The sequence below is a fragment of the Pangasianodon hypophthalmus genome, chromosome 9 (assembly GCF_027358585.1).
Source record: "Pangasianodon hypophthalmus isolate fPanHyp1 chromosome 9, fPanHyp1.pri, whole genome shotgun sequence".
NCBI classification, from domain to species: Eukaryota; Metazoa; Chordata; class Actinopteri; order Siluriformes; family Pangasiidae; genus Pangasianodon; species Pangasianodon hypophthalmus.
In genome coordinates, this window is record NC_069718.1 from 6,155,790 (window position 1) to 6,169,663 (window position 13,874).

A 13,874-nucleotide genomic window follows, 5' to 3' on the forward strand; every position below is an offset into this window, starting at 1 on the left:
ATCCCTTGACAGCCGAAACAGTTGGAGCCTTCTAAGCCACTGACAAAAAGATGGACAGTGTGAGAGAGAGAGAGAGAGAGAGAGAGAGAGAGAGAGAGAGAGGAAAGGAACACTTTCTTTTGTTGTGGAGCAATGGGGATAATTGCAGTGTAAAAGAGAGAGAAGGAGTGAGGGAACGTTTGAATGACAGGGAGACAAAGCAAACAAGCTGCAGGCCTGAAGGCGAGAGTGAGAGAGAGAGAGAGACTGAAGGAGAGAGAGAAATGAAATGACTCATGTAGTTGCACCTGCATGACTAACATCTTGTGTTAAATCATATTACACCACGGCGCTGTTGAAATTTCAAATCCGTCTGGTCAAAAGGTGTTGATTCGTTTTCTATAACAGCAGCTCTGACCGTAGCGCTTTACGTAGCTTTATATCAGTGCGCTTCCCTGATACCTTCTCGTTTCTATAGTAACAGCTCGTCGATTCAGAGGCTTCACACATAATCGCTGATGCTCAGAGACGCTCCACATAATCTAAGCCTCATAATAAACAGTGTGCTGTTATGCAAATAAGAAAAACCTAACTGTTGATGTGGAGAAGTTTTCTGTAAAGAGACATTTATGGGAGAGTGTCAGCGAATGTTCCACTACAGGAAAAGACAGGAGGTTGTGCCTTCCAGGAGGACCGGGTGACGTCATGATATTATACTGATATCATGATAACTTCTGTCACAATATGCTTTTCTGTGATCCTGGAGATAGCTTTATTAATTTTTTCAGCTTTTTTTAATATAATTACAAACTGATTAGAAGTAGCTGATGTGATGTTTAAACTTCATACAGGCATTTTGAAAACTTACATTTGAAAATTTTTTAAAAACATAAATTTTTTGTCCCTTTTTTTAAAGATATAAAAATAAATGTTTTTTTAATGGAAAACATTAATTTATGTAATAATTGAACACGTTTTTTTTTTCTTTTTTTTTTCTTTTTTTTTTAAATGCAACAGCACTGTATTGCTGGGAAATTGTTCATAAACATATACATCATGACAGAGTATCACAGAAACGTGATGGAGAACTGTGATATATTTTTTGTCGGATCGCCCAGCACTAATTTCCGGTTTCTGGCTAACACGACAAGCTGTGCTTTTTTTTTTTTGGTCTTATTAACTTCAAGGGAGAAATAAAGAAAGGCTGGTGAAGGAACGACTGATTATAGCTGCTATAACGCAAGTGAAAACCTGCTTCACGGATGTTCTACAACATTAAATACCACTATAAACGGACAAAAAGTATGACTCGTTCTTTAATAAATAAAGAAATGCAATCATCGACAATTTGCTGCGGTATAAGAGGAATAAAACACTTGCTTCATCACACCAAATCCTCACTGATTATTTTCCTATAACGCCAAATGTGTATTCCAATAAAAATAATAAACAGCTTTTTTCTCAGTAACAGAAAGGGATGGAGCAAAGAAGGTTGTTTTTTTCGGAAGCAGAGAGAGAGTAGAACTTTAGAAAACAACAGTTTTTCTGGGAAACAGGAGCTTCAACTTCACATACTCTTCACACGTTAATTGGCCCGGCACACATCTGCTTAGCTCCAATATGCAGACAGAGAAAAGATAAGCCCTCATATTAGCGCTCATATTTCCTCCATCCATGGCAGGAACGGGGAATTTGATTTGCAAATGTGTCCACACTCCAGAGAGCACTCGAGACACCGGAGAACCTGCGGGTCTGGCGGCGAGCTCACCGGCTCAAACCGGCTCGCTCTGCGCTCTCCCAATTAAGAGCTTCATTTGTCTCGGCGGAAAGGCTCCATCCATCCTCCGTCAGAGATACTGCTCGCTAACGGACGAGAACTAATTAGGGATGTAACAGATTACGCAGGCTGTTGGAGCTGGGCTTATCTCTTTAAGGCCTGAGCTAATCATTGAAGAATAATAACTGAAAAAAAGAAGGAAAAAAAGAAGAAAAAAAAAGAAAAAATAACCCACAGAAAAGAGAATGCAGTAATAATCAGGCCACGTTGAATGGACAAAGTGATGAAGTATTCCTGTTATTCAGGCACCGGGTGCTTCGAGACTGAATAAAAAGCCTGAAGAGTGAAGAGCACACTAGTCAGACAGAGGTGAAGCCGAATTCTCTCTCAGGGCCACGGAGACTTTCTGCCGCTCTGCAATACAACGTGCACAGAAACTACCTGCTTAGTTATAAGGAGGGATGCAGTGATATACATTTGTCGTGTCATGGCATTTGTATGATACAGAACATGTGTCACGATGTCTATAATACAGCTATCAAAATGCCAGGAGTACTGCATCAACTGTTTAGACGAGTTTGGTGATATTTTCCTTTAATGCCTACAAAATCTAAAATTTAACAATGAAAGTGAGGGGAAAAAATATCCCTTAAAATAAATAAACAATTTTAAGATTAATTCAGCTGCTTCCACGTAGTTTGTAATTACAAACAGTGTATCATGATACCAACGATATCTCTGAAGAGAGTACTGTGACAAAGTATCACGATATCGATATTACATCACATCGCCCAGCCCCAAAGTGCTAAATCTGCTGCGTTTCTGCACAAGGAGGAGAAACAGCAACAGCGTAGTATGATTTTAATCCATTTTGGCAACTCCAGAATTCGAAGATCATTAATTACGATGAGGTGAATTTTGTTCTGAGAGCTATTAACGGTTTAATGGAGCTCGAGAGCTACCAAATGCCCGACTGAAAACCACACTCTCCTCTCAGCCAAGCTGATTTATATCAAAGTTATTTTGCCATATTATTCTGAAGAGGGCGCTAACTCAGCACAGCGCCAAAAAGACGACGAAGGTCACTTCCTCCTGAGCGTTCTTCAAAATTCAAACGTCCACAATGTTCCTGTTACACCAAATTTACTCAGGTTTGGTGTATAATATTTGCTTATTTAGCTTTGCACTGGAACTATGACACTAATGTAGCTAAAAAGGAAGGCAAGCTTATTGAAAACGGTTTAGAGCAAACGCGTCTCAAAATGTGAGTAAAAATGAAATGCATAAACCAAATATGAACTTTATCATCAACTAAATCACTTGTGTACGTATCTAGCTTCAAAATATAGGCCACGCCTCCTGAACAAGTCCCCAACCTACGCAGTGATGAAGACGATGGAGAAAGATGGAGTGTGACCACCTTTGCGAGGGATGATTTAGACACGTAGTTTGCACAATGCTACACTGGTAGCTACAGGTTTTCCTTATTTGTCAAGCTACGTTAGTTTTACACTCTCAGAAACTCGTCCTGTTCATGGAGTACTTTAGTGATGAGTAAGCGTGTCAATTCATTTTTGGCCACACTGTTTGTTCAAAGTTAACTAGTAATTATAAAGCTTTCCATCCCAGATGGATCCAGCTGTCGTACTGTTCCAGGGATCTCAATAATCGTTCAACAATCGCACATTGTTTACTTTATATAAAAAAAATAAATAAATAAATAAGTAATTACGAGATAAGTGTGAAAACCCAGCCAGAGTAGCGGATTATCTCCATGCATAGAGAAGAAGGGAGATGATGAGCTGCCTAATTACCGCAAAAACTACGCATGGTCTGTAAACACACAAGCGCACACAAAAGCAGCTCACACACTCGTGCATTCTTGTACCAAATGAACGGTTTGGATAAGATTAATAGACTGCCATGGCAACACGTCTCAATTTATGCACAACACCTAAACATATCATTTCACTCTTAACGCATCAAAACAACTGTCGTAAGATTAGCATATATAAAGGACACTCTGTCTTCTTCCTCGCCCAACTTCCCCAAAAAGAGTATAAAGAGAACACAGAAGCCGCAAAAAGGAAATAATTAGTCTGGGAGATTGATGAGTCAGTGCTGATGGTGAGAGGATGTGCACTTTAAAATACGAATCTCATGTTTGCACATCTTGGACAATGTTCCATTAAAAACAAACAAGGCCTTTCGATATACGCAACACCGCCGCTTTAAAATTAAAACCATGATTTGTTTTTGGGTTTTTTTTTTCAGCTTTGAGAACAAATATATGGGTGAAGCTATAACGACTTTCCTCTCCCTTCATCGACAATCGAGGATTAACAAATCTCCAAAACGTCTTCACCCTTGGGTTTGGATTTGTTTGCACGCATGAATTTAATCCGATTCCTTCCTGGATTATCGTGTTCCCTATCATGCCGAGGCTCAATCAGAGCTGTGGTGTGTAAACAGAAAGGAGAAATCGGCTGTGTCGCCTTGTGTGTGTGTGTGTGTGTGTGTGTGTGTGTGTGTGTGTGTGTGTGTGTGTGTGCGCGCGCGCATCATGAAGGAGAGAGGGAATATCAATCTTATCAATCCTTCACTGCTAGTGCGCCATGCATTACAAGTCTGTGCATAACCATCCTCCTACATGGGGACGCTAGTGCCACAAAATACATTATCTCATTTTTCCAGTCATTACACACACATTCATAAGGTTATACAAGGTTGTGTATACATCCCGATACCCCCTACTCACGTCGAAGTTGTTGAGTGCTCCAGCGAGCTCTCCCGGCCCCGTGTGCTGGCCCAGGCTGGAGTCCTCGGTGCTGATGCCCTGGGCCGTGTTGGAGATTCCTGAGACGGCCTGTTGCACCTGCTTGTAGATGAGCTCACGGTTGGCCTTGTAGGCGGCCACGTCCGGGTGCTGCAGGCAGGCGCGGGACGCCGTGTACAGCAGGGGAACGTTTCTCTGCAGCACGCCGCGCGCCGCCGCCATCTGCTCCTTGTGGTGCACGTCCTTCAGCTCCTGCACAACATGGAGAAGTGGGTAAACGTTACACGCCTGGACTTTAAGCACTGAACCTGAGCGATGAGGGACATGACCTTAACTGACTAAGAGTGAGCTGAAGACCAAAAATTTAATTTACACAACTTTCATGCCGAGTCAATTTTATGTTTGGTCTGACTGATGTTTTACCTTTAAAAAACACCCAGAAAATCATAGCTTTCAGGTGTCTCCCATATATGTTAAAAATCACAAATGAATGATATCAGCCCTTTTAATTACCAACCACTAACATGCCACTGTCAGCAGATTTATGGTGCTGAGAGGTTACGGTGTTAAGAAGCAACAGGTGTCTTAACATCGTTTTAAAAGAACCCACGCTTAAGACGGCAGAGTTAAGAACCAACAGTTAAGACGACGCAGACAGGACGACACACTGTTATGAACACGTGTACAGTGCCCTGCATATTACCCTTGGTAAATATGAGCAAAGAAGGCTTTAAACTTTTGATCTTTTGTTCAAAAAATTCACAAAAGTAGTCTGCTCCCATGGATATCAAACAACTGCAAAACACAACAGGTTTATCCTTATATTTAACAAAGATTAAATATATGTGTGGAACAATTATTAGCACCCCATGAATTCATATGAGAAAATTATATCTGAAGTATATTCCCATTGATATTTTACATTTTTTAGTACACCTGGGTGACTAGGAACAGGAAATTGTTCAACCATGACTTTCTGTGTCAAAGGGTTATAAATATGAGGTAACACACAGGCCAAATTCCCTTAGTCATTCATCACAATGGGTGAGACCAAGAAATATAGCTCTGATGTGCGGCAAAAGGTTGTTGAGCTTCATAAAATGGGAAGTGGCTATAAGAAAATAGCAAATGTATTGAAAATGCCCGTTTCCATCATCAAGGCAATAATTAAGAAGTTCCAGTCAACTGAAAATGTTATGAGTCAACCTGGAAGTGTGTCTATATTGCCTCTACGCACGATGAAGAGGATGGTTCAAGCGGCCAAAAAATCTCCAAGGGTCACAGCTGGAGAACTGCAGAAGTTAGTTGCGCCTTGCGGTCAGAAAGTCTCCAAAACTACAATCTGACGTCATCTACATCACCACAAGTTGTTTGGAAGGGTTTCAAGAAAAAAGCCTCCACTTCATCCAAAAACAAACTCAAGCATCTTCAGTTTGCCAGACACTATTGGAATTTCAAATGGGATCGGGTTCTGTGGTCAGATGAAACCAAAATAGAGCTTTTTGGCAATAAACAGCAGAGGTGGGTTTGGCGAACACAGAGAGGTAGCCATATGGAAAAGTACCTCATGTCCGCGGTTAAATATGGTGGTGGCTCTTTAATGGTTTGGGGCTGTTTTTCTTCCAGAGGACCTGGACATTTTGTTAGGATACATGGCATCATGGTTTCTATCAAATATCAACAGATGTTAAGTGAACACCTGACTGCCTCTACCAGAAAGCTGACAATGGGTCGTGGTTGGATCTTCCAGCAGGACAATGATCCAAAACATATAATCAAAATCAACAAAAAAAAAAATGGTTTACTGACCACAAAATCAAGGTCCTGCTATGGCCATCCCAGTCCCCTGACTTGAACCCAATAGAAAACTTGTGGGGTGAACTGAAGAGGAGAGTCCACCAGCGTGGACCTTGAAATTTGAAGGATCTGGAGAGATTCTGTATGGAGGAATCTTCTCAGATCCCTTGCCATGTATTCTCCAACCTCATCCGGCATTATAGAAGACTCAGAGCTACTATCTTTGCAAAGGGAGGTAGCACAAAGTATTGACTAAAACGATGCCAATAATTTTGCCACACATTTTTTTTATTTTTTGATAAACCTGTGTTGTGTTTGCAATTGTTCGATATCCATGAGAGCAGAGTATTTTGTGAATATTTTGAACAAAAGATCAAAAGGTTAAACAATAAAGACAATTTTTCACAGCCTTCTTCGCTCATATTTACCAAGGGTGCCAATATTAGTGGAGGGCACTGTAAGAACCAAAAATATTTCTTTTGGCCATAATAAAGGTGAGGTCCAGCATGAGGAAGAAAAACATTTTACTTGATAAAGGTTTTGTACAGTCTAATCCACAGACAGCAGGTAGACCAGCGTGTGTTTGCCACGTCATGTGGTTCTTTAGGAGTACTGAGTAGTTCCTACTAGTTCTGCGTTCCTCTCCATTCATACAAAAATAAGTAGAGCACACACAAACCCAGATGCCTGCTTGTGTTTGTGCTTAATGGAGAATGAAGAGTCGCTGTGACCTGGACTTCACATGCTTGCCATACTAACAGCATGCATTTAGATTTGATGGAGCTCCTTGTGACTGACCTACATATAAAGGTCACTCCCTCTCTTAAAAGCCTCACATAATCAGGGCATTAGTGTATGGCAGTGTGCTGTAGTTTTATTCCTCTTTCTTCTCTAAAATAACTATACGTAGACTTAATGTATCAGCTAAAATAACTACACGTAGACTTAATGTATCAGCTAATATGAACCTCCGCAGTTGTCCCATTTGAATACAATGCTGTATACACAGCTGCACTGATGCAGCACACTTCATTCATTTCAACATTTTAAATGCTCAATTGACCTCATCACTGCCCAGCTATATTTTTGGTCCTGTATTATAATTGTGTGCTAAACCCTTCAAAAACTGCATTAAATGTTTAATTTCTTAAAAGATGCAGTATTCGAACGCAATCAGACGTTAGTCAGCCACCAATTTTTTTTTTGGCAAGAGAAAATGACTCGTGATGAGGAAATATTAAATTTACCATTTAAATGTCGTATTAGTTTATTTACCCACCAGACTGTACATCTGTGTCACAAGATTCTACATTTCTTAAGCTAAGAGAAATGTAAAGATGTGCCACAAGCCATTTGGACAAAAGGTTACGGAAATATGGATTTTTTCTCACCTGTACATTACGATATCATGACTGAATTTTCAGGATGTGTGATACATCTCTCGATATTCAGGTGTGGTAAAGTGCAGTGCTACGAAAAGTTTTTACTCGGTTCAATGACATTTATTCACATGGAAAACAGGAAGCGTTCAGCATATAAACGTCAACTCTGCTATTTCTCACGATCATCGATGGACATGGTTTATATAAGTACAGAGGAAACGTTGTTTTGATGTCATTAGTATTTTTTATTGGTAGTAGTAGCAGTATTGTTTTAATTCTTACTGCTGTTTATTTTTTTTTATTGTTATTGTTTATAATTATTATTAGTACATACACATATACACACATACACATATATTTTCTTATTTAAACGTATATTGTGTAAGGAGCAGAGAAAAACCTCTGCACCTATGATTTAAAACTAATTGTGTCATTCTAACAAGCTGAAAGCACACGCCAGTGTCTCCGTGTTGATAAATGAACGGATTTCGCAGCAGCAGTCAGACTACAGCATCCAGAGACTGACCGGAGTAATTACAGACCTCACGACGTCGTGTTCCACCCGAGAGGAGAACCGATAGTAACAATCGAACACGCCGTTTCTCTCGATGTCTGATTGGTGAAATAATTAGCATTGTTAATTAGCACTCCGGTTTACCTCAGCACTTATCTTGATACAAGGTGAGGCCACGTGGAAAATTCACTCAGAAAAGCACAAGCGCTGACTACAGCGAACTCGATTCCCTAAACAAACGAATAAATTCTTGCATCGGCGTAATGGGCTTTGTCACTCTGGTTGCCCTGAGCGTGGTTCTCGTTTCCCCCGCCTCTCTCAACGGGCTCTAAGGAGATTACTCATGCTTATAGGCTGTAGGCTGCTGTTTGATGACTAAACGCCCAGATTGTGATTAGATCTGCTGATTAAGTTGCCTGTCTATCCTTTATTCTGTGTCCGTCTCTGAGAGTACTCACATCATATCATATAAAGGATAAGAAATCAGATATTGTCATAACACCAAACAGTTTCTGCTCATTTTCACCCTTGTGCCATTTGAGCTCAGAATTTGATGCAATTAGTTAAGTGTGAAATCTGTTTTCGAGCTTCGAGGCGGACCAGAGACCCTGACAGTCGTGGCTTCAACCGAACTGTGCTCGGCGTCGGATACATGACTGGTACGATGTGTCACGTTACATCCCGTTTCTACTTTCCTAACACCAGGGAAAGGATTATGGTTACTGATAAATTTTCACAGCACCAGAGAGCTGTAATTAATTCAAATTTGTGGTGCGAGTACTTGCACTAAGAGCATTTTTAAAAACATAGTCTTCATGACTAAAAATAATCTGCACGATGACATGAAATACATCCAAAAACAAAGACAAAAGGATGAACGTAGTATCCACAATTCTGCAAACATGGATGCACGAAAGTGCGCAGTTGTTCCACATTTCTAAAGTAATTTTTCAATGTGAAAGCAAATCTGTGATTATTCCCCCCTCCAAACAAACCCAGAAGTATTCGGACCTCAGAATGCTGGGAAAAAAATAAATAAATAACAAACCCATACCTGCTGTCTCTTGGCTGCCATCATGTTGAGTTTGTCCACTTCAGGCTTCAGAGCTTTGTACTGGATGCCCAGATCCTGCTCAGTCCCTGCGTTACGCACCTTTGCCAAGTTTTCCTCGACCTGCCAGGACGATAACAACAATTATTGCAAAATGTACACAATAGCACCGTGCTAGAGCAGCGTTTAAATCCAATAACAACTCCGTGAGGATTTGGGCAGATAAACAGTGAGGCCGAGATAAACTAAGAGAGATAGATGGCGAGAACACAAATCACGGACTGTTGTTTCCCTGAAGGCGTCTGGCTGTTTGTTAAAGTTGGCGGGAAGCCCCCGTTTCAGTGCTTAATGGCCCTCCGCAGGGACAGAGAATGATGTAGAGTAGCCTAGTTTAACTAAAAACAAATGTTTGCATCAAGCATGCCATTAAACACATCCTGGCTAGCGGCACTAATCTCTTTAAAAGGCAAAAACCAGGCAAATGTTATAAGCAAAAGGAACTTCAGATAAGAGCGTAATTACTGGCCTTGCCTGCGATATTACGGATGTGACGATAGCAGCGGGTGTGTAATAGCAGGTTTGGTGTAGTGTATGAAATTTTTATGAAACTAGGAACTAACGGTTGAAACACTCAGGCAGCTAGAGAAAGCCAGAGACAGTAATGTTTATAAAATCCACTAAACACTTCCGTAAAATCCAGTTCAGTGGTGCTGCATCTACAACCAACACTGTAAGCACAGGAAAGAAGGTGTTTTAAGTAATGAATAAAACACTTGGTGGGCATGCTGTTACAGGAAAATAACCAACGATGAGGTGGTGCGATGAAGCAGAGTTACTGTTACCGCCCCAAAGCTGATTATGTTTTATTCCTCTTATACCACAGTAATTTGTCAATACTCACAATTTTTTTTTGAGTGTGCTTTTTAATCGTTTATTGCTACATCCATGAAACAAGTTAGTTCCTGTTCTCACTTATAAACAGTCGTTCCCTCACCACCCTCTCATTCTTTCTCTATTTTGAAGTTAATAAGACAAAAAAAAAATGCAGCTTGTCTTGTTAGAGAAACCATAAAAGTAAACTAAGCTTTACCTCTGACTGTTACAGCGCTCTGACACTGGAGACTCCTTCCATAAATATTAAATAAATGCCTTCGCCATATGAACAACTCCACACTTTTCTTTTAGGTGTGTATGAGCCGGTATTACAGAAACAATAACGTATTAGAACGAGAGCATTAATAAAAAGACAAAACTACTGTGAGAGAAAATTAATCAACATTTTCTGACCAATCAAAATCCAGAATTCAACAGTGCTGTGATATAAACAGCCAAAATCTGCCTCACTTAGATCTGACATAAGAAAGAGGTTATAATTTGTGTAAACACTGATTAACAGAAAGAGTAGAACACTATTCCTAGAAATTGCTGGGAAAAAAATTAAAAGCTTTTGCTCCTACTCGTAAATGTTCATAATTACTATTACAAAGAGCACTAATCATAATTACAGAGAATACAGAGACTTGGTATTACACAACCGAACAGAGTGCTCTCGCGAAAGTGTTGCAGGTTTCGGCGACACCGTGGAATCGTTCGGCCCGCGGTCATGAGCGGCAACGTCCGCGCCGCATTAAGGACCAGACACACCATGATTCAATAGCTATCGAATTTCAGAGGAGCTCGGTGACACTAATCTGGTTTGCGCCAACAGCCCATCACGCTAATGTGAATAAATTGAATCAAATCAAACCCAAGAAGGAGCTTCTGGTGGCAGAGAGAGAGAGAGAGTCCAGATTCCACAAACCGCAAGAGCGCAGGATTACAAACCGGGACCCGAAAACTGCTGTCATTTAGACACTGTTCAGTTTTACTTTCAGTATTCAAGGACACGTTTTCATTTAGTTCTTTTATTTATTTTAGTTCATATATGCATTTTATTTTATTGTATTTGTTTATTTACTTTGGCTTATTATTTCTGTGGGCTTTTATTTAATTTAAGGTAAATCTACCTGGATCTGATCGCATGACTTTTTTTCATTCCACTAAATTCCTGCAGAATCAGGACTAATATCACATTACACAGGGTGTCCCATAAGTCCAGCGTCAGAGTTCATGCATTCACGTATTTTACTTTTTTTTTTTAGAATTTTTTTCGAAAAAACTCTACTCAGAAATGTGTGTGTTGAGAAAAAGGTGGACATTTTGAGCAAGCTCCGTAAAGTAAAAGCTTTTGTTCTGCCGTCTTTTAATGGTTCACCTATGAAGCTAGATTTAAAGGACACCCTAATATTATATATTCTGCTCATATTATCAAAAATGGTTTCTGGTGTTGGGGGGGAAAAAAACAAACCATTTTTGAGAGTGGAGATGTTTAGACTCAAATCGAAGGTAAACTATTTTATAAAATGAAATCATGAGCTTTTATAACTCCAGTAAAAGCACTTTAAGGAGACGAGCACCAGTTCGGACTAGTTCTCCACGGGTGGAGTTAGTGACACTAAAATACCCAGGCAGAGAGAGGAAAAGAGAAAAGCAGCGCCGCTTGGCTCTGGCCAAACCGACTCTGACCGTGTGTCTAGTTATATTTGCTCTGCCGGGAGTGAAAACACTTTGGGTTAAGTGGCCATGTTCCCTGTGACACACCCTTTAGTTTTCAGCCTCGCTCCCACACACAGGCTGAAGAGAGGCTGAGATAATGAAAAGGGCAGCTATAAAAAGAGCCGTTCAGGATTCGCCGGCTGGGTCAAGGCCACGCCGCTAACCAAATATGACCGATAACACAAAAATAACACCTGTGGAGCTCTTCAGCCACGTTCCTTCCTGTTAGCACTTAAACCACATGTTTGGAAAATCAAAGCACTGGATTAAAAATAAAGCTGCCTGACATTTGTTACATGATTATTTAGCAAGATGAGTGAGCCTGCATCCCATGAGCCTCTGCTCTAAAAAGGTGAATGAATGATCACTGAGAAACTAAAGTACTCTTCTCCTGCATTTTCCTAAAACCTTTTCACTTTTATATACTGATGATAACGATCTCTTTCTAAAAGGCCACTGAGATATCTAAAGAAAAGGTTATCCAGCTTATTATGGTTTATTTTTACACCACAGCGCTGGTGAATGCTCTGGTCAGAAGGTGTATTTTCTATAAACTGCACTTCCGAGCATGTTCGTTCTGATACTTTTGATACTTTGCCGTTTCTATAGTAACAACTAATTCAAAGGAATACCCAAGTGACCATGGAAGACTGTGTGTGAGCGTGCGTTGAGCCAATGAAGATGCCCAAGACAAGACAGCTGCCTATATTCTAATCGTAATGACTTAACAGACATTCTTGTTAGAGGAAAAGAAGTGTGTGTGTGTGTGTGTGTGTGTGTGTGTGTGTGTGTGTGTGTGTATGCGTATGTGTGTGTACACATCACCAGTTTGAGCTGCAGAAGGAGCAGGTAGACATCGGACATGTCGGCCAGCACCAGCAGGTGTGTGACGGCTGAGAGAAGAGCACGAGCCGCTCGCACCATGTTCCCTCTCTTCACCGAGGAGCAGGGGTCTTCGGCAAACTCGCCCGAGGCCTGCCGCATGGAATTTCCTGAAGAGGGGGAAAACACACACAGCGGTTACACACACACGGTTACTGCCAGTTTCCATGTGTTATACTGAGTAGAGCTTAACACTGAGTGAAAAACATCAGGAATTCCACTAAAGACACAACAAATAGTGTACAGTGAAAAACACAGTCACATAGCAGTTCGTCCAAGAGATGGTACAGCAAATAGAACTACAAAATGTTTATTATTATTTTAAAAAATAGAAATATAATGAAACTTAAGATTTAAGAAGTGTACTGTCACATGCACAAGCTTCCTTGTACAACGAAATTCTTAGTTTGCACGTTTCGCAAAAAATACCACCATATCAACTGAAGATATCGTAAAGGAAAAGTTACATAGTATTTCTCATTATGAGATTATTATATAATAAATATGAAGCCTATTTCTACACATATTTACTGATTTCATGCTCCTTAGTGGCAGAAACAGAAAAGCGTTCGCCCTATGGCCCAGAGAGCAAAACTGGCCGTGCTCTCTGGGTGGGAGGGGCATACTCTCGCTTTCCTCTGTCAATCATAGCGACACTAGCCAATCATAGGCATCTATGAGCTCGGGTATGCAGAAGAGGGCAGATAGTGCTTTCATCAGAGTGTGTTATGCTGCCCTGTGATGCGGGGGCTTGACATCAGATCTAGGACAAATACCACAAAAAACGCTTAATCTTTTTTTTTTTGGTTAACAAAGAAAAATATTAAATGCCCATATTCAAGATATATTTACTCAAAGATATTTTCCTACCACAGAAACAAACAAAAAGAGCTCAGAGATTAAAGGGTATTAAAGGGCAACAAACTTACAAAATAAAACACAAACCTAAGCAGGGTTTAGGAAAATGGCTAGTGCAGACGTCCAGCACAAGCAGGTTATACATCTGGGCGATCAGTTCGGCAGTGTGCTGATATAACTGTCAGTGCTTTGTGGGGTTTTTCTTTTTGTTTTTTGTTTTTTTTCGTCTAAACTTCACTCATACAACAACCAGAGAAAGAAAA

At 40.4% G+C, this 13,874-nt stretch overlaps 1 protein-coding gene across 1 annotated transcript in view; it reads right to left on the reverse strand.

Annotated features, from left to right (window-relative positions):
• ctnna1 (catenin (cadherin-associated protein), alpha 1) overlaps nucleotides 1-13,874 on the reverse strand; it is a 128,103-nt gene that overhangs the window by 97,992 nt on the left and 16,237 nt on the right. Inside the window, exons 4-6 of the mRNA XM_053237137.1 lie at nucleotides 12,697-12,863; nucleotides 9,280-9,399; nucleotides 4,515-4,784 (exon numbers count right to left, since the gene is read on the reverse strand). Of these exons, the coding sequence (XP_053093112.1) occupies nucleotides 4,515-4,784; nucleotides 9,280-9,399; nucleotides 12,697-12,863 (557 nt within the window). The remainder of the gene's footprint in view (nucleotides 1-4,514; nucleotides 4,785-9,279; nucleotides 9,400-12,696; nucleotides 12,864-13,874) is intronic.